We start from the raw sequence: 20,572 nt of genomic DNA on the forward strand, positions 1-20,572 counted from the left end.
TTGCAGATTATGTTTGCTGATGGTTTTAGATATATACTGTTTATTACTTTTAGGAAAGGCCCTTCTATTCCTATATTTTCTAGTGTTTTCAATAGCAATGGGTGTTCTATTTTATCAAAGGCTTTTTCTGTGTCTATTGAGATAATCATGTAATTTTTGTCAGTTTGCTTGTTAATATGGTCAATGATGTGGATGGTTTTCCTAATATTGAACCATCCTTACATTCCTAGTATGAATCCTACCTGATCATAGTGGATAAACCTTGTGATAACTTGCTGGAGTCTTTTTGTTAGTATCCTATTAAGGTTTTAGCATCTATATTCATTAGGGAGATTGGCCTATAGTTTTCTTTCTCTGTTTTTCACCTGCCTGGCTTTGGGATCAGTACCATGTTTGTGTCGTAAAAAGAATTTGGTAGAACCCCTTCTTGGCTTATTCTGTCAACTAGTTTGTATAATATTGGGATTCGTTGTTCTTTGAATGTTTGATAGAATTCATTTGTGAATCTATCAGGCCCTGGGGATTTTTTCTTAGGGAGTTCTTTGATGGCTTGTTCAATTTCTTTTTCTAATATTGGGTCATTTAGGTACTTTATTTCTTCCTCTTTTAGTCTAGGCCAGTGGTTCTCAACCTTTCTAATGCCGTGACCCCACAATACAGTTCCTCATGTTGCAGTGACCCCAAAGCAAAAAATTATTTTGGTGGCTACTTCAAAACTGTAATTTTGCTACAGTTATGATTCGGACTGTAAATACCTGATATTCATTATGTATTCTCATTGCTACAAATTGAGAGGTTGAGAACCGCTGGTCTAGGCAATTTATATTTTTGTAAGTATTCATCCATATCACCTAGATTGCCATATTTGTTGCCATATAATTGGACATAGTAGTTTTTAATGATTGTCTTAATTTCCTCTTCATTAGAGGTGAGGTCTCCCTTTTCATCTTGTATACTGTCAATTTGGTTTTTTTCTTACCTTTTTTTAAATAGACTGACTAGTATTTTGTCTATTTTATTTGTTTTTTCAAAGTACCAGCTTCTAGTCTTATTTATTAAATCAATAGTTCTTTGACTTTCAATTTTATTGATTTCTCCTTTGATTTTTAGGATCTCTAATTTAGTCTTTATCTGAGGATTTTTAATTTGTTCACTTTCTAGTTTTTTAATTTGCATGCCCAATTCATTGTCCTCTGCCCTTCTTAATTTGTTTATATATGAACTCAAGGATATAAATTTCCCCCTTAGTACTGCTTTGGCTGCATCCCATAGTTTTTGAAAGGATGTCTCACCGTTGTCATTTTCTTTGATGAAGCTATTAATTGTTTCTATGATTTGTTCTTTAACTAGCCGGTTTTGGAGAATCATATTGTTTAATTTCCAATTAATTTTTTATTTATCTCTCCATGTACCCTTACTAATTATTCGTTTCATTGCATTGTGGTCTGAGAAGGTTGTGTTTATTATTTCTGCCCTTTTGCACTTGTTTGCAATGTTTTTGTGCTCTAATACATGGTCAATTTTTGTGAATATAACATGTGCTGCTGAAAAGAAGGTGTATTCTTTTTTGTCCCTATTTATTTTTCTCCACATATCTACTAACTCTAATTTTTCTAAGATTTCATTTCCTTCTCTCACCTCTTTCTTATTTATTTTTTGATTTGATTTATCTAGTTCGGATAGGGGAAGGTTCAGATCTCACACTAGTATAGTTTTTCTATCTATTTCATCCTTGAGCTCCTCTAGTTTCTCCTTTAGAAATTTGGATGCTATGCCATTTGGTGCATACATCTTGAGTACAGATATTTCCTAGTTGTCTATACTGCCTTTTATCAGGATGTAATTACCTTCCCTATCTATTTTAACTAGATTTATTTTTACTTTGGCTTCGTCAGATATCATGATTGCGACTCCTGCCTTCTTTTTATCAGTTGATGCCCAATAGATTTGGCTCCATCCTCTTACTTTCACCCTATGCGTATCTACCTTCCTCATGTATGTTTCTTGCAGACAGCATATGGTAGAGTTTTGGATTCTAATTCATTCTGCTATTCGCTTGCGTTTTATGGGTGAGTTCATTCCATTCATATTCAGAATGATGATTACTATCTGTGTATTTCCCAGCATTTTGATTTCTACTCCTGGTCCTGCCTTTTCTTCTTTCACTATTTCCTTCTACACCAATGTTTGTTTATAATCAGTCCCTCTAGTTCCCACCCTTATTTTACTTCCCTTTCTAACCCCCTCTTTTCTTATTCCCCCCCTTATTTTCCCCTGTAGTCTTTTAAAAATTCCCCCACCCACCCTCTCCCTTCCTTGTACTGCTTCTCTCCACACCAATCCATTTTTTACCCTTCTACTCCCCTATAGGTTGCAAATCTATTCTCTGCCCCAATGAACTGGATTGTTCTTCCCTCTTTGGGTCAGTTTCATATCACGTAAGAGTTGAGTATTTCCTATCTCTAACCTCTTTACCCTTCCAGTGTATCGATGTTCTCCCCCCTCCCACCATGAGCTTCTTTGTAACATAGAAATTTATCCCCATTTGTTTCTTTTCTCATTTCTTTTAGTATTAACCTCTTTCTTTTTTAGCTCTGGTTGTATATATACACACACACACACACACACACACACTCATGTATATGGATTTATCCTTGCATATATCTATATACCTATTTATGTCTTGCCCTTTCATCCTATACAATTTGTCACTATTTCCTCTAAGTGTAATTCTTCTAGCTGCCCAGATGATAGCAACAGTTTTTAAGAGTCACCAATGACTTCTTTTCTTATAGTCATACATATCATTTTAACTGATTGAATCTCTTAAAAAAATTTTTTTGTTGTTGTTTTGTTTTGTTTTTCTTTTTCCCCTCTTTTTTAATTACCTTTTGATGATTCTCTTGAGTTCTGTGCTCGGACATTAAATTTTCTGTTCAGATCTAGTCTTTTCTTTATGAATGCTTGGAATTCTTCTATTGTGTTGAATGAACATACTTTCCCCTGTAAGAATATAGTCAATTTTGATCGGTATTTATTCTTGGTTGTAGACCTAGTTCCCTTGCTTTCCGGAATATCTACTTCATGCCTTCCGGTCCTTCAGTGTGGATGCTGCCAGATCCTGCATTATCCTCACTGTGTTTCTGTGGTATCTGAATGGCTTCTTCTTGGCAGCTTGTAATATCTTTTCTTTGGTCTGATAGTTTTTGAATTTGGCTATAACATTCCTGGGTGTTGTCAGTTGGGGATTAAATAGAGGAGGTGATCTGTGTATTCTTTCAATCACCACTTTCCACTCTTATTCTATGATGTCAGGGCAGTTTTCTTGGATGACTTCCTGTCGTATTATGTCCAGGCTTTTTCTTTTTTCATGGTCTTCTGGTAGAACAATTATTCTTAAATTGTCTCTTCTCGAACGATTTTCTATATCATCTGTTTTGTAAATGAGATGCTTCATATTTTCCTCAAATTTTTCATTCTTTTCATTTTGTTTTATAGTGTCCTGCTGCTTTGTGAGGTCACTTAATTTCAGTAGTTGTATTCTGGTTCTTAAAGACTGGATTTTATCCCTGGCTTTTTGGTAATCCTTTTCCTTCTGATCTGATTTTCTTTAAAGGTCATCTTTCATCCTCTTTACCTTGTCTTTCATCTCCTTTGCCTCATTTTCCAGCTGGTTGATTTTGGATTTCAATACACTATTTTCTCATTTTAGTTTAAGTGCCTCATTTTCCAGATGACTTCTCTTAATTTTTAAGTTCTTTTCCCAATTGTCTTCAGCCTGTCATAATTGTGTTTTGAGTTCTTCCACAGCCTGTATCCAATTCACTGGGATTGCTGATTTATCGTTTGCTGATCTCTACCCCTCAGTTCAGTTTGCTGAGTAGAAGCTGTCTATTGTAGTTTCTTTCTTCTTTTTCTGTTGTTTCCTCAAATTCACCCTTTCTTTACTCCTTATATTTGTCTGTGCTCTTGCTCCTCTCTCTTTTTTTTTTATTGGTTTTGGGGGCTTCTGTCTTAGAGCTTTAAGAGGAGATCTCTCATTGTCTTTGGTGGGGCTTTGTTGGGGTTTGAGCTTCCCTGTCCTCTGGAGGCTTTTGTTTGGATTAAAGTCCAGCAGTCAATGAGGATGAGTGTGGAGCCTGGGCTTCCCTGAGTTCTGGCGACTTTTGATGGGATTAAGTTCAGCTTAGTTGGACTGGGTGTGCTCTGAGTCCGAAACTTCCTGGAAGGCTGAAGAAAATATGGAGGATCTCCACAGCTTTGGCCAAGCTGCCAGGTATATGCTCCTGATGCTCTGAACTTGGCACTGCCCTCCTCGCAAGGTTTGCCCTCCAGACCAGCACCTTTGCCTGCCCAGAAGTTCCCGCTGCTATTGGAGTCTCAGAGCTCTGGGTGGGAGTTGGATGGGTCCTGAGACCTTCCTTCTGTCTTCCCCTTAAACCCGAATGTTCTCGGATTCCTGCGTTTCGGGGAGTGTACCTTTTGAATTAGGTCCAGCAGAAGGGTTCCTTGGCTCTGTTTTGTTGTTACGTTTGTTTTTCAGTCCCCTGGGACCATTCAGTTTGTGATCGGTTAGGAAGGGTATTTAGAGGTCTGAATTTCTGCTCCTTCTAGCCATCATCTTGACTCCGGCCCCAGGTATTCTGTACTTTATTCTCATGCTACAGAATAGACATTATTTGAACAATGTATCAAATGGAAAAAATTTTCATTGTTTCATAATTATTTCAACTTATTTTCTAATGGAATGCAGTCACATGAATGTTGCACAAATGGATTTTAGTATTCTTATTTAATGTAAATAAACAAAGTTGAGTTATTAGTGTCAGATATTTGCTGATGATTAAAAATGTCATTGTTCAATAATGAAATGACTCTCCTCACTGTCAGTTTGACATCTCTCTCCCAAGTTTTTACATTGACATCCTGATTCACCAATTTCTTATACTTCGAATACTTCTAAGAGTCATTGGCCACCTTGTATTTATTGGGTAATAATAAGGATAAGCTTGTCATTTTTTTCATTATTTATTTTATGAATATGTTTTGGGTTTTTATTCCCTTATTTTCCTTGAACATGCTACTTCCCAACTTCCCTCATGATCTTGACTATTCAGTCCCACTGGACTGATTGGGTTTTTTAAAGTAACATTTAAGTTCAACTTCCTTAAGATATGAGTGCAGCATACTTGGAAAGGGAGTGTTTGAATAAACTTCATTTCTTGTCAGCACATTGAGAAGAGCAAAAATAACACAAGAAGGTGAACTTGAAAATGAAGCTACCCAAGTAACCTGAACTACTAAAGCTATTGGACCCTGAAAAGCAGGAAAGCACCAGAGGAATTCAAATCAGTGAAAACTGTGATGAGTTGAATAGTTCAATGATTCTTTTACCATCACCAAGGTAGTTATGCCATTAATATATGCTGAATGAGCAAACCTTAATGGTGACATACTTAGTGTCTGACATAGAAAAGGAAGACTCGGGCAAAGAATCAGCATGGTTTAGGCATAAACTTATTTTCTCCTTTTTTCCTCTCAATTCTTTCTTCTATCCCTTCAGAAATCCCTCTACTGCTCCTCATTCTGGTCCAGAGAGTAAGGTCAAAGGAGGAGGTAACACTGTAATCCTGGGATAATTTGTATAATCTAAAAGTGGAGGATAAATGTTGTTGTTTCCAGAATTGTAGGTTAGCACCTGTTGGATTCATTAACTTAACAAACATTTTAGAGTGCCTATTAATTGGGTTCAGAGGATAAAAATTTAGAGCTCAGAGGTCATTTAGTCCAACCCCTTCAGTAAAACACTGTAACAAGAGAAGAGAGTTCAGGGGGTAGCCTGTTTATTACAGCTTCACTGATGAGATCTACTGTGTCACATTTCTTGACTTCAGAAGTGCATAGATGGTTGTCATTGTCATTATTATTACTATAATACTTTAAAATTCACAAAGTTCTTTACATCCATTTTATCATTTGCTCCTCCTAAAAACTCTGTGATTTAGGTGTTATTATTATTTTTGTTTTACATATAAATAAACTGAGACTTAGAGTAGATAACTTTTCCAGGGTTGCACAGCTAAAAATTAGGTCTTCCTTAATCCACATCCAATACTTTATCTTCTACACTGCCCTACCTCTCTAAAAAAAGACCAGTAATAACCAGATGAGTTTTCTGAGGTGTAAAGAGATAACGAGACAAAGAGTATTGGTATCAAATTCAAATAGAATGGGAACCACCACGTGGCCTCATGTTATATTTTTATATATTTTGTTAAATATTTTATAATTATGTTTTGAGGCAGCCCTGGGAAGGGCCCACTGTCTGTTGTGTTTGACATTTCTTACATGGAAGATAGATAGCCTCAGAATCTCAGTAAGATTCAGGGTTGAGGTTCCCCCCTGAGGAAGTTACTTGGCATCCCAGTGCGCTTGGCACCCCTCATGATCTAAGGCTGGGAGCAGGTGTTCATCTGTAGGGTTGGAGGGAGCCCTTTCCGAGGTTGTCCCTACAAGAAAGAACTCGAGGGTTCCTTTGGAAAAATGAATGTACCTACCTGCTATGTTGTTTGTTCGCTCTGCATAATCTCTGATTTCTCATTAGCTCATCATTTTATCTGACATTTGCTTCCGAAAGTCTTATGTCTGTAGTACAATATCTCTCTACATTTGACTGTCTTCTTTTCACTTTCTCCACTCAGTTTGACAAAGGCTATGCTTACAACATCCGACATAGCTATGGGAAGGAAGGCAAGAGGACAGACTACACACCATTCAGCTGCATGAAGATCATACTAACCAATCCCCCGAGCCAAGGGGATTATCACGGTGAGTGCTTAGACCTGATATGTTTGTAATGCACAGGAACTCCAGGGCTCCCCAGGAAACTGAAGCCATGTAATGACTTCCTGCGTTCCTAGCAGGAACTATTTTGTGGCTTATGTTACTCATCAGCGTCAAGCGAGGGCTCTGTTACTCTTCTGCTGATGTGTCCTCTTGCTGAACTAGGTCAAGCAAGAGAAAGTCATTCAGCTGTTCTTCAGCCTGTGCAGAACTAGGCTTTTCGTTGCTCTTTCCTCTCCTTCGCTGAGTCTTTTGTGTCTTCCTCATCATCTGCTCTGATGTCTCAGAAGACAGATGCCAAAGTTTTTCAAAGCTTTACCTTGAAATTATCAAGCTCTACTTCAGGGAAAGCAATGCCATTTAATTTTCAAAAGACTCATCCCTCAGGAATAATGTGCATCTTATTCTCATGACTATGATCTAATTAACAAACAGAGATTAATTGAGAAATTTAACTGGCTCCCATTTATGAATGTTAATATAAATCACCCCAAATTTATTATTTTTTAAAGAGAAACCCATCTATAGATTTTGTGATGTACATTTTTTTCTAACCTATATTTCAAATATTTCTTACAGAGATGGGTAAAATTATTCTTTATTCTTAGATAATGAAGTATTCTATACATAAGTGAATTTTCTACTGAAAAGTGGATGATTGCTCCTTTATGGGCCCTAAGTGATTCTATTCTGACAATTTTTGATGGAAATCTTTCTAAAGTGTGTTACAGATATACTCCCCATCTGATTAATCAAAGTATTATGAATAGCATCTAAACTTTCCTTAGAGTCATCGTTATGAATATTAATTTCATAGTCTTCAGTGATGCCCACAAGTGTCATCATTGACAGCTGTTTTGCTGCTGCCGATGTGTCTGACTCTTGTTGCCTGTCTTTTATTTCCCTCTTCTGCTCTGCAGTGGAATATAGAATCAAGTAACTGAGCCACAGTCAGAATGAAGTCCCAAAGTGAGGTCCTGATGGAGCTTTCAAAGTAAAGCTGAAGAGTTAGTATAGGGTCTTAGGCACATATATTTTAATTGCCCACAGGGCTTTTTAATTTTACTCTCAGAGTTCTCTCACTGCTCCCTCTCATTCTTGTCATTCCTTGATAACTGACATTGATTCGGTTCCCATAATTCTACTCTCTGGATCTCGAGTGTTTTCATCAAATCATAAGGTAACGTCAGAGATGGAAAGCATCTTATAGATCATCTGTTTCAACCCCTTTTTCATCATAGTTTGAGTGGAATCTCGAGGTCACCCAGCTAAACTTCCCACTCAAGACAGGGTTCTTCTCAGAAACATTCAGGTTCTACTTGAACCCTTCTCATGAGCCAGGATGCTCACTACTTTATAACATGTTCCTTTGTATGTATGGACTACTACTACTATTACAAAATTCCTGCTTAACTTGAGTAGAAATCTATCTCCTGTAATTTTGATTTATTAGACCTACTTTTGCTCCTCTTAGGTATACAGAACAAGTCTAATTTTGCTTGATAACCATTTAGGTATCTGAAAGGAGATATTAAGGTCCTCATAATTTGTTTTTTCTTTTCTGTGGTAAATATTGCCAGTTTCTGTGGTTGCTTCTTATATGATATGATTTTCAGACTCTTTGCCATCCTGGTCTGAAGGTATTTAATTTAGGTAAAGTGTCTCTTGAAATGTTGTACCCTAAATTGAACTCTCCACATTAGTTGTGGTCTGACTAGTGCAGAGTATTGTAGTCCTATTATCTCTGCTTCCCTAGACAGTATATTTCTATTAATGTAGCTAATTGCATTAACTTTATTAGCAACATTGCCACAGTTTGTTAACTGTTATTGAGCTTATGGTCAAATAAAACCTCCTGTGTCTTTTTATTCACATAAACTTCTTTGTTTCCCTGCCCTGTAATGGTGTCGTTGGTTTAAACACGACTCTACTTTTTATCCCTGTTAAATTTCATCTTGCTTATTTTGTTTCATCAATCTAGCCTATAAAGATGTTTTTGAACCTTGATTCTTTCATTCAGAATATAAGTTATTCCTCTGATCTTTGTATCATGTGAAAAGTTCAATGAGCAGGCATTCTATGCCTTTAAGTCATTTATAAAAAATGATGAATATAACCAGACTAAGGACTATGTTTTTATACTACATAAGAGAACTATCTCTTTAATGCTGTAATTTTTGGATATATTTGTTTCTTCAGCATTTAATCTATTAAGCTGTGCTTTCATCTAGCCCATGTCTCATTTTGCTCTCCAAAATAGAATGAGAAGCTTTCTCAGGTACCTTCAAGAAGTGTTTAGCATTGTAACTGATATATACTAGGTGCTTAATAAATATCTATTGATTTGGTTAATTGAAGATATATGATAGTTAAAGCATTTCCCAATTTAGCAGTCTAGTATTCTGTTTCCAAAAAGAAAATGAGATTGATCTGACATTGCTTATTTATAATCTCATGATGCCCTTTAGTAATCATGCATAGAAACTATGCTGCAAAACCCTTAGGGTATTTATATTAAAAAGATGGGTTTGGGGGCCAAGAATTAATATGGGATCATTGAAAAAACACATCATAATTTCCTAAATTCAATCTCTTCCTCCTCTTCAGTTCAGAGGAAGTTATTCTATGGAGAATTCACATGGAAGATTGGTTCCATATAGATGGTGAGAGTCTCCAAATGCTCCCATTTTTTAAAACTTGCAGTGTCTAATAGTATTTATCTATATATATATAAATGTTCTGTCTCTCTAACTAGGCTTTAAGCTCCTTTAGGAAAGGGACAAATGTCATGGCTGGTTGTATACATCTCCAGTACCCATCAAAGTCAATAAATGATGCTTTATGATCAGAATCCCTATCATGAAAGGGTTGAACCAAAAGACCTATAAGGTCCCTTCTAGCTATTATCTATGATCACTATGATCACTTTTTTCTCCAAATCATATATTTAATAATCCAGTACAAAACATTTCTAGACTAAATGATTTATACTTTCAAGAATATTATCTTTCACCCATCCTCTTTTTTGGAAAATCAAGAGTGTTGCATTTTTTCTACAATATTCTAGCACCTTCTTGGTTCTCCAAAGAATCCAGAGTTTAAAATTAAATGAGATTTTATATGTAAAGTGCTTAATAGAGTTCTTGGCACATGGTAGGCAATATAGAAATTTTTATTTATTAATTAGATAATTAAATATCTAACCCTTTGTTCCCTTGCTAAAGGATGCCTCCGATGGAGATGTGGGAAGAGAATAATATGATAATTTTGGGGGACAGTTCTGAAGGACTTATGACAAAGAATACTATCCACCTACAGAGAAAGTATTGTTGGAATCAGATGCAGATCAAAGAATACTATCTTTTTCATTAGTTTATTTACATATTTTGGGATTTAGGTTTAATATGAGTATTCTCTTATAACATTAGTCAATATGAAAGTATGATTAGCATGATAATACTTGTATAATACAGATCACACTTTTTACCATCTCTGAGATGGGGGAAAAAAGAAAGGGAAGGAGACAATTGGGATCTTAAAATTTTGGGAAAATATATTGAAAATTGTTACTGCACATGATTGTGAAAAAGAAAAAAAGTAATGTTATCTACAAAAGTTTTTAATGCCCTTGGTTGTGAATTATCTGTGCTTTTATATATGATCCCATTGAAAGTCAATATAACCCTCCTAACTTCTAAAAAAAAAATCATATTTTTCCGGTTTCTTAAAGTGATATTTAACCCTTTCCGGTGTAATCACCATTGTTGAAGATAGAGGCAAAAATTGCCATGACTCTTATCATCTGATATACCATTTGTACCATGAAGTAAGCTATTGTTTTCCTTTTCATTTTCTGAAGAAAACTTTTAAAACTCTCTTTTGATATGTGTAATTTTACTTTAAGCCTCTTGTTATTTCTAGGTTTTAATTGTCCTGATAGCATAGAGACGCAGCATAGTATATGGATGCATCTAGGTGGTGCAGTGGATAGACTATCATGCCTGAAGTCAGGAAGACCTGATTTGAAATTTGGCCTCAGACACTTACTATGTGACCCTGGGCAAGTCACTTAACCTGTTTGCCTCAGTTTCCTCATCTGCAAAATGAGCTGGAGAAGAAAATGGAAAATAACTTCAATATCTTTGTCAAGAAATCCCAAAAAGGGTCATGAAGAGTTGGACATGACTGGAATGACTAAAAAAAGCATAGTGGATCTAGGATCTAGATTCAAATCCTACATCTGCCATGTACCATCCATTTGAGCTTAAGGAAGTCATTTAATCTCTCTAGGCTTCAATTTTCTCTGTACAATGAAGAGCTCAAACTAATTGATCTTTAAGATCTCTTCCAACTCTATGATCATATCCTACAAGCATTGTTCCATTTCATAGCACCACTTATTTACATGTGGATTCTTTAAAAAGTCCGAGCTTTTTTTAAAGAGTTTATTGATTTTAGTTATCTTGCTCTGTCCTTTGTGGGAAGCATTTGTGATTGTGCAGTGAGATCACTTCAGAGCAATTCTAACTAAAAGTCCTGCTAAAAATCCTAACAATCCCAGTCTGCATAATAAAAGAATGATCATAAATACAAGAATGAAGTCTATAAACTTTTATATGCCCCACAAGTGGTTTTGGTTTCATGAACCTTTTACAAACTTGTGCATTTGCAATTAAGATTATTTAGAAAAGCAAGTAGCATCTTGGGCTATTTTTTATTTCAGCAGTAACCAACTTTCCCCTCCCTCCTTCCAAATAAAAATATGGAACTAGATATCAGTTTAGTAATTTTTATTACAACTTAAGTATTGAGCATAATTCAAGGTATTACATTTCAAGAGAGACTTTACCTAAATGAAATACCTTCAGACCTGGATGGCAAAGGATCTAAGAATCATGTCATATAAGGAGCTGCTGCAGGAACTGTGTCAATGTTTAGGCTGGAAAAGAAAAAAGATTTATGTGGAATTGAGTGCCTGCTTTCAAGTAACTAAACAGTTGTCATGTGGCAGAGGAATTAGACTTGTCCTGTGTAGGTCAAAAGAGCAAAGGTAGGTCTAATCTATTTTAATCTATTTTAATATTTTATATTACATTTTGTTGTAAACATTGTTTTTCTTTCATTTTCCAAAGTATAGAATAATTTTAAAGTATTTAACTTAGAATTTTAGATTATATTAAAAGTTTAAAATTCTACAATTGTGTCTATTTTGCTTTAATTTTATATTTTTATGTAGTATCTAAGAGCACACCTTTATTTTTCCTATGAAATAATATAGATCTTTATGATCCTATATGTAGGAACTTTAAATGTTGCAACCGATCACTAAATTTAATAACGTTATTAGTACTAATGCCAACAGTAGTAGTCCTTGTTTACCTCCCAATTAGCAATTTCCTATCAATAATTGATTTCGTTATAGCTTTGACTATATAAGAAATAAATGTAATCTCTGAAGAAAATGTTTGAGTATAATTTTTCCCCATAATTTTACTTCTCTTAATTAAATAGATGGATGATACATTGAGGGCAGGGACAGAGTATATGTTTTGGTATGAATTTCTTGAAATAATTAGTAAGATTTAGGATTTTAGGATATTGTTATAGCTATATTGTGATTATATCTGTGCTTATTAACTAAGAACCTAATTAAAACTGTTTTCCTCTTCTGAAATGGAAATCTCAGCCTACTTGTGTTGTAATGCTTTATGTAACTCTTGAGCCTGCAATGCCCTGATAACCATACAGTTGGAGTCTTTATTTAAAAAAAAAAAATAAAATAAAAGAGGAAAGCATTCTCACACACGGGTAATTAACTTTTTTATTAATAAGCTGTTAGACAATTAAGAAGAGCTTAGTCAGTCTCTCGAGTGTATTATTGTGCTAACTCCTGGGTAAATAGCCTCATTTGTGTGCTTGCTGGTGTTTTTGGCTGTCAGGGTGCCCATTCCGCCACAGTGATCCCGAGCTGTTGAAGCAGAGGCTCCAGTCATCCAAGATTTCTCAAACCGGGATAAACCAGGTAGGTTGGATTCTGTTCCAGAGCTTCAGTAATGAGGTGTCAGACTCTTCCTTTCAGATTCATTTAAAATCCTCGCAGTAGAATTCCATGCAACTTGTCAGGCAGACTGCTAGATTGGCTATCTTGTAGATGAATTAAGCCAAAGCATTAACTTTTCTGGTTTTATTCCCTTGTTGGAAATTCTAGTTCTTAAGCCTGCTGTGCAGGACTTGCACCCTCCCTCCTTCCCCCACTATACCCCTTTGGTTTGGTGATGGAGTAAGCCTGGGAATGTGTGTGTGTGTATGAGTGTGTGAGCCTATACATACAACTCTCATGTGTGCTTATGTTTGTTTCTTCATTTTTGTTCTTATTGAAAACTGGTGCTACTAAAAAAAATATCTTTGAACAGTCTATTAAAGCTCGCTAATGAAGCTGAAAATTAATGACAACATTTTTCATCTTTGGGAAATGTTTTTCTTAAATGTTGTCGGTCTTGTAGAACTCAGGATAATGTGGGGTGTACTGACTGTTTTGATAAGCATCACTTGTCACACTGTTTAATCTACAATTCTGTTAGATCTAATTCTTTGTTTTACAAACAGTTGCAGGGAAAAGAAGGCCTAGTTATACAGAAGTCAGTGTTGTGAATATCTCCTATTGCTTAAAAAAAATAAAGCTGCTTTGTCAGAAAAATAATCCTAAACATCCATATGTGGTAGACTGTCTTCTTTGTTGTTGTGTTGGCTAGGGATCAAGGCAACTGAACAACAGGCTAAGCTGGAGGAAAACAAGGCAAATGTCAGAGCTGGAGTCCAAAAACCATCATGCATCTTTATTGAGCTGGATTTATTTTAGCATTCTAATCAGCAAAGAAGGCCTGCTATCTTTCATAGTGAAAACTCAGACGCAGGTTCATCCTTTATTGCTGTACATTCTTAATATCTGTACCAATTACCTCTGCTTAAGTACTTAATAAATGATTGCTAATTAATTGGTACCCAAATTATAACATTCACTCACTCTTCCTTTCTTCATTCTATCCTTCTTCCACACCTCTTTAACTATAGAGTATAAGTTCCTTGAGGGCAGGAATTGTTTACTTTTGACTTTGTATCCCTAGAACATAGCACTATTGTTGAAAAGTATATAGTAGATGCTTGATTGTTGATTCATTTATTGATTGAAATTTTTATGTTTTTGATTTGTTTAGCAGCTCATTCACTATACCTCAAGGTATGGGTTTTAATTGTGTTTTTAAAATGAACAAGGACATGTAATTCATGGGCAATCAGCAGTAAATAATACTTTTGCTTTTGTTGAGTATTGTTAGTGAATAGCTCCCTGCAGAGTGAAATATGGTAGCTGCTATATTCTATTCTAAAGGGGAATATATTGGTGAATGAAGGATCCATGTAGAAGCATTTTGACAAGTGTGCATTTAGATCTTTCCATTCTGAGTGCTTTTAAATATTTTATTGTCTAAAAGTCATAAAAAATTCACTACTGAAATGCTTCCAAGGTAAAACTCTGTAACCATTTATTGATATTTTATGGTCAGAACCTCTTGGTGAAGATTTCTTTATCTATTTGATATAACTGGAAATATGTCAAATAATCAGAATCCTGATATTGGAATGTATGTCAAAAAAAGCCACAGTGGATATTGGATTTTGCCCATATTGTACCATGACCACATTGGCCTCTTCCATTTTCATCTTTGCCACTCTTGATGTTGATGTCAAATTATAACTTTTATCTCTTTTAATAATTTATAGAGTGTTACCTTTAGGTGAGAGTCCTGAGGCAACAACTACAAAAAGAGCGTGGGTTACCTTTCCATTTGCCCACTCAAGCAAGAGTCACTCTGATTATTGCCTTGAGCCAAATTGTAGGTTAAGAATTGGACTGGAAAAAATGTGGTATTCATGTCCTGTCTTATAAGCTAGTAGAAAGTTTCGTGGTGAGTGTGAACAGGCTACAACCCTTTACAAAAACAGAATTATGAAGGAAATGCATAGTAAAGGCTGACATCAAAGAAATTCATGTACAACAAAAGAAGACAGACTGGTTGGGCAATATATTCAGAATCTCCCAGTGTCAAGAGTTGTGGAAGGCCCCATAGCATATTGATTAACTATGGAAGGACATGGCCAAGAGTTGCACATAATGGGCAGGGACCTGTGAATTGTGATCTGCATCATCATTGGAAGGACTACTCCATGGGGGCAGCTGGTGGCTCAGTGTATTGAGAACCAGGCTAGAGATTAGAGGCATGGGTTCAAATCTGGCCTCAGATATCCCCTAGCTGGATGACCCTGGACAAGTCACTTCACTCCTACTGCCTAGTCCTGATTGCTCTTCTGCCTTGGAACCAATACATAGTAGTGGTTCTAAGATGGAAGGTCAGGGCAAGAAGAAGAAGAAGAAGAGGAAGAAGAAGAAGGAAGAACTACTCCAATAAATCACAGGCCCATTTGAGTATCTCAAGATCTAAGTAATAAACACTTTATTTGGGCTCACTCTGGGAAGGGAGAGATGAAGGTATTAGGTGAGGAAAGTGGGTAGCAGGAATCCCTATTGATTAGCAGATTGCCCCTCCAAATCTTAGGGGTTCAGGCTCTCGGCCTTGACCCCTCTTCTGGTCAGCTGCTGGTTTGGTCCCTACTCCTGAGCTAATCTAGTTAGAGCAATGGAGTTTAGGACAAGTTGGGGAGAGAGGTGGAGAATAATCTTTGGAGGGGAGTTTCTCAGTAGATGGCTTCCTTCAAAGTCCTAGTCTACAATGTCTTAAGTTGAGTGAGAGATTTCAGGGGTTCATTGGGAAACATTTGATATCCAGAGGGACCCCCAGCTTCAGAGATTCTCTTCTCAGGCTCTCAGCTAGAGGAGTGAGGTGAGCTGGCAGTTTTTGAGTTCTCTCAGCTTCTGTTGTCTTACTGGAATCTTGAGGTTTTTTCCTTTGCCCCTCCCCCGTTCTTTCTCTTTGTAGCTGATTTCTGCCAGATTTCTCTCTTATACACATTACTATTTTATACTATAATACCATGCCAAACAAAATTCTTCTCTCCCGACTCTTAGAAAGTAGGTACTTTATTTTTTCTCTCCATCTTATAGATGTGGAAATTCAATCTCAAAAAGGCTAGGGGGCTTGTCTAAATTCACAGAGAGCCCATATGGATTTGAACTATATGACAGTGTTCCTTCCCTGGTAGCACATTGCATCTTTTACATAGACATTATGAACATTTGAATGTCTTTTGTTGATGTGCTGTGCAGTGTTACAGAATTTCAGACAGACCATTAGTGACATTCCAATACGATGCATACTGGAACTTGAATTCTTTTAGTAGTATCACTGACAAGTGGTCACTTAACTTCATCTGGAAGATATCCAGTGGTGGGAAACCCATTGCTTTCTGGGGTAGAGAGCATTCCGCTTATTTTTCCTAATATCAAGCCTATCTGATATCTTAGCTACTTTTTTTTTCTCCATTGGCCTGTTTTGTCTTTTTAGACAAGTAGAATAACAATTTTTTTTTTTTTGGCTGGGAGAGTAGGGTATTACACAGAATATCTTGCTGGGTTAGGGAACTAGGCAGATTTATATTTAGAAATGAAGGTGCTTTAAAAACAGAATATCCATAAAAATAAGATTAGTTAAAAAAAACTGAAAACTACATTACTCTTTCACATAATAGTCCCTCATAGATTTAAAAACAACTATGATATCTTGCCTGTATTTACTCCTTTCTAGGTGAAAAAATCCCCATAATCTCTCCTTGTTCTCCATCACCATCACCATTGTGGTCTTCTCATCATCTTATTAAGAAGTATCTGGGTTGTTGGTTTTTTTTTTTCCATACCTTACTAATAAGTACCTTCAGCCTGATAATTTTTTTTTCCTTTTAGCTCTGCCTTCTTCATTGCCATATTTCCAAGCACCTTCTTTCTCACCTATTTGCCCAATTTTTATTGCTTATTTTTCTTTAGTTCTGTTCAGCCAGCTCCTCAATGCTTTATAAACCTAATACTTTGATTCTTTATTTTTTATTGTGGTCTTTAAAGTTTCAATTCAAATAAAACATTTATTTACTATGTGCTTATATGTGTTGTTATGCAATTAAATTCTAATCAAACGCAGTGAGGTACAAAGTAAGAGAACTTGCCTATTAAAATGGCAGAGATGACTGTGCTAGGTGCCAGGGATACAAAGACAAAAAGGAAACAATGTCTTCCCTAAGAAAGCACGCGTTCTTCTGGCAAATGAACTAATAAAAATACTTTAGACTCAGGAAGAGAATGTTTCAATGTGCCTAGCACCCACATACCAGTCTGTGCTTTTCAATGGTAACTTAATATAGTTTGATTCACATTTTTGTGGGATTTTTCTGTTAAAATAACAATCATTTTGATGCTCTTTTAATTTGTTCAGCTAACCATGTCTATCAGGAAGAGTATCTGTCTACTTTAAGCATTTTGAAGATTAGGTTCCTTCAGAAGAATCCCTATTTTGTATTTTTACCATATTCTCCATCTCATTTCCTTTAAACATATGTCTGTTTTTAGGGCAGAAATATTGGTGATTAGAGAGATATAGATATTAGTGATAAAGAAATCTCTGCTGAAATAATCATTCAAAACGTGTTGTTTTACACTTTAACCAAGCGAGGGTTGTTATAGGTTTTTATTTATCTACATTGTATTTTATCCTCACACTTGTCAAAAGAGCTTATACATGAGTTTTCACATTGAAATTCCTCAGCTGGCAGCCCTAACAGTTTCGCTGTGTGCCCTGCCATTTTAATAGCTAAGTTGTCTCACTCTGTACCTCCCTGGGTTTGATTAGAATTTAATCACATATAACACATCTAAACCCTGACTGAGTTTGATCAATAAACAACAATAATTGCCATCCACAGACAAGTGCAAGGGGCTGGTTGTGCATTGTAATATATGCTGTAATGAAATTAGCATCCGTCGCTAGGAGCCCTGCCCCGATCAGTGCCTCTGGAGGAGCGCAGCATACTTATTTCCTAGGGTAGCATCAAGAGTGCTCCAAACGCCGTTAGAGTCCTAACAAGTTGAAGCCTTACCAAATGCTCTCATACTTGAAGGATGTTTTCAGGCGATTCATTGTGCATGAATGTTCATGGGGGAGGGGAGATTCATCATGGACCCTTCCTCTAAAAACCGTTTAGAAGACGCTGTCTTTCCCATTGTTGGGTCTGATCACGTGCACTATTTAGTGTGATGTTAAAGCATAGTAGGGTACCGGGGCAAGGGACAGACGGTCATAAAATCCACTCTCAACTCCATACCAACAAGAGAATATGTATGCTTAACTGAACTTCAACTGTCCTGGTTTCTTATTTAAACTCTGCCTCCCTTTTGGGTGAGTCTTTTAAGCTCTGTACCTCTGTAGTGTTAACTAAAACCACGATGAAGATATCCCTTATCCTCTTTCTCAGCAGATCCTGAAAGGTCACAAATGGGGAAGGAGAAAAGGAGGAAGGGAAGGCAATAAGTATATATTCAATGGCTACTATGTGTTTTTTGCAATCATTATCTCATTTTATCTTCACCACAACCCTTCAGAGAAGATGCTATTATTATCTTCATGTTCCTGCTGAGGAAATTGAGGCACACAGAAGTTAGGTAACTTGCACATAAATTCATTCATTGAAGAAACATTCATTAAGTGCCTTCTATGGTCCTGGAAGTAATACTAAGTATATAGTAATAGTACGTGTCTAAAGAGGCAGCTGGAGCTCCAGGTCTGGAATTGGGAAGATCTGGGTTCAAATGTGACCTCAGATACTTCCTAGCTTTGTGATCCTGGGCCAGTCACTTAACCCAAATTGGTTAGCCTTTGCCATTCTTCTGTCTTAGATTTAATACCAAGACAGAAAGTCAGGGCTTAAAAAACAAAACAAAATACTTTTGTGCAGCTAAGTGGCTCAGTGAATAGAAAGCTAACCCTGGAGATAGCAGGACCTCGGTGAATGCAATCTCATACATTTCCCAGCTGTGTGACCTTAGGCAAGTAACTTAACCCCAGTTGCTTAGCCCAAACCACTCTTCTGCCTTGGAACTGATGCTTAAGTATTGATTCTAAGACAAGAGGTAAAGGTTTAAAAATAAGTAGTGCCTGAGACTAGATATGAACTCAGGCCTTCCAAGTCTAGGCCAGGTTCTATCCACTGTACCACAACATAGAGTCTTAGCACATAATAAATAGTCTCTTAAATAGGTTATTAGAATGAGTGAATAAATGGGTGAATCAAGTATGCAACGCATATTATAATTCATGGTTATGTAATGACTTACAGTAACAAATATTGAATTGCCCTGCTGTAAAACCTTTAATTATAAATTCCTTATATGGGAAATTATATTTTTTAGCTGTTTTCTAGTTACCTTTTACATTTTGTTCATCCTTTATTATGGATGATTTCTTTGTGGATGAAATAGTATTTGAAGCTTAAGTTATTTTTCTTATATTATCTTAACTTTATAAAAATCACATGAAATAGCTACTGCTGGTAGCTATTTTCCCCATTTTAGAGATGAGGACAATTGTCCATTCTACCTCACTGCCCTATGACATGAACCATGTCTGTTAAATCTGACAGTATCCAAAGTTATATAAAGGAAACTGCAAAACTACACTTAATTATTACCATTTCCTTTAATCCATTTAGTCACTTTTAAAAATATTCTTCATTGTCATTTCTGGCTGACCATTTTCCTTTTATGGTGAATTGGTCTCTTGCAGTGAACCTGTTAAAAAGCTTTAAAAAAAATTGTGTTTTGTTTTGTTTTCAGATTTTTCTTGATAGTATGTCGTGTTGCAAGGCATTCATTCAGTTCCTGTAAAGTTGTTTCTAGAAGCATTGGTGAGAGAGACGGGTTGTACGTCATGTTACCTGTAGCCTGATATTGTCTCTCTTTTGTATTTGTAGCTACAGTGCCTTGCACCTAGTAGGTCTTCAATAAATATATTCATTGTAGCCCCACTTTCTAAAAAGTTATTTTCTCTCCCTTTAGAGTTTCCATAAGAAGAAAGGAAATAGTACATTATTTTGAGAAAGCCTTGACTTGCTGACCCTTTTAATGTTTTTCCCCGAAAGTGAAACTACATCCAATAGATGCTTTCAAGAAATTATAACAGTGACATCATAGCCAGAAACTGAAAAATTGTTCTCCACCCCCTCCACTTCTTGGGAGGCTGGTTAAAACACTATTGTTCACTGTCGTAAAATCCTCAGGCAGTTATTGTCCACATTAAATCTGAAACTGGTAAATGCTTTTTAATGATGAAATCTTTCAAAATGGACAGTTTAAAAGACTTAAAAGTAACACTATGTCAGGGAAACTTTACGGCAAAGATAAATCTAAGTGACAACTTACCGAATGTTCATATAAATCCCATCTACACCACATTGCTATGATTTTCTTTGGTAGGTTATCCTTATCAATGGGGGATAGTATTCAGTCTTTCCATTACCTCCTGACCAGCACCTTCTTTTAACAAAAGATCCTATCTGTTTCATTCCCAACATTTCCTCTGATTTCTAGGATAGTTCATTTGATTGCAGCATTTAGTTTCTGTTTCTTAAAAAGGCATATGTTGTTCTTGATGAATCTTAAGAAGCTATTAAGGAAGACATGGGAAGGTAAGTATTAAAACTGGCCTCAGGAGAGCCTGGCTTGTTTTTTTGGCTT

General features: G+C 36.1%; 1 protein-coding gene across 3 annotated transcripts in view; it reads left to right on the forward strand.

The window, feature by feature from the left end:
- PRIM2 (DNA primase subunit 2) overlaps positions 1 to 20,572 on the forward strand; it is a 391,097-nt gene that overhangs the window by 346,445 nt on the left and 24,080 nt on the right. For 2 of the 3 annotated variants that reach the window (XM_001364873.4, XM_056818435.1), the window contains exons 11-12: positions 6,702 to 6,828; positions 12,783 to 12,865. The exons of the other annotated variant lie outside the window; for it this stretch is intronic. In XM_001364873.4, coding sequence (XP_001364910.1) covers positions 6,702 to 6,828; positions 12,783 to 12,865 — 210 coding nt within the window. The remainder of the gene's footprint in view (positions 1 to 6,701; positions 6,829 to 12,782; positions 12,866 to 20,572) is intronic. 3 annotated transcript variants of the gene reach the window in all.

Source organism: Monodelphis domestica, chromosome 2 (assembly GCF_027887165.1).
Source record: "Monodelphis domestica isolate mMonDom1 chromosome 2, mMonDom1.pri, whole genome shotgun sequence".
Taxonomy (NCBI): domain Eukaryota; kingdom Metazoa; phylum Chordata; class Mammalia; order Didelphimorphia; family Didelphidae; genus Monodelphis; species Monodelphis domestica.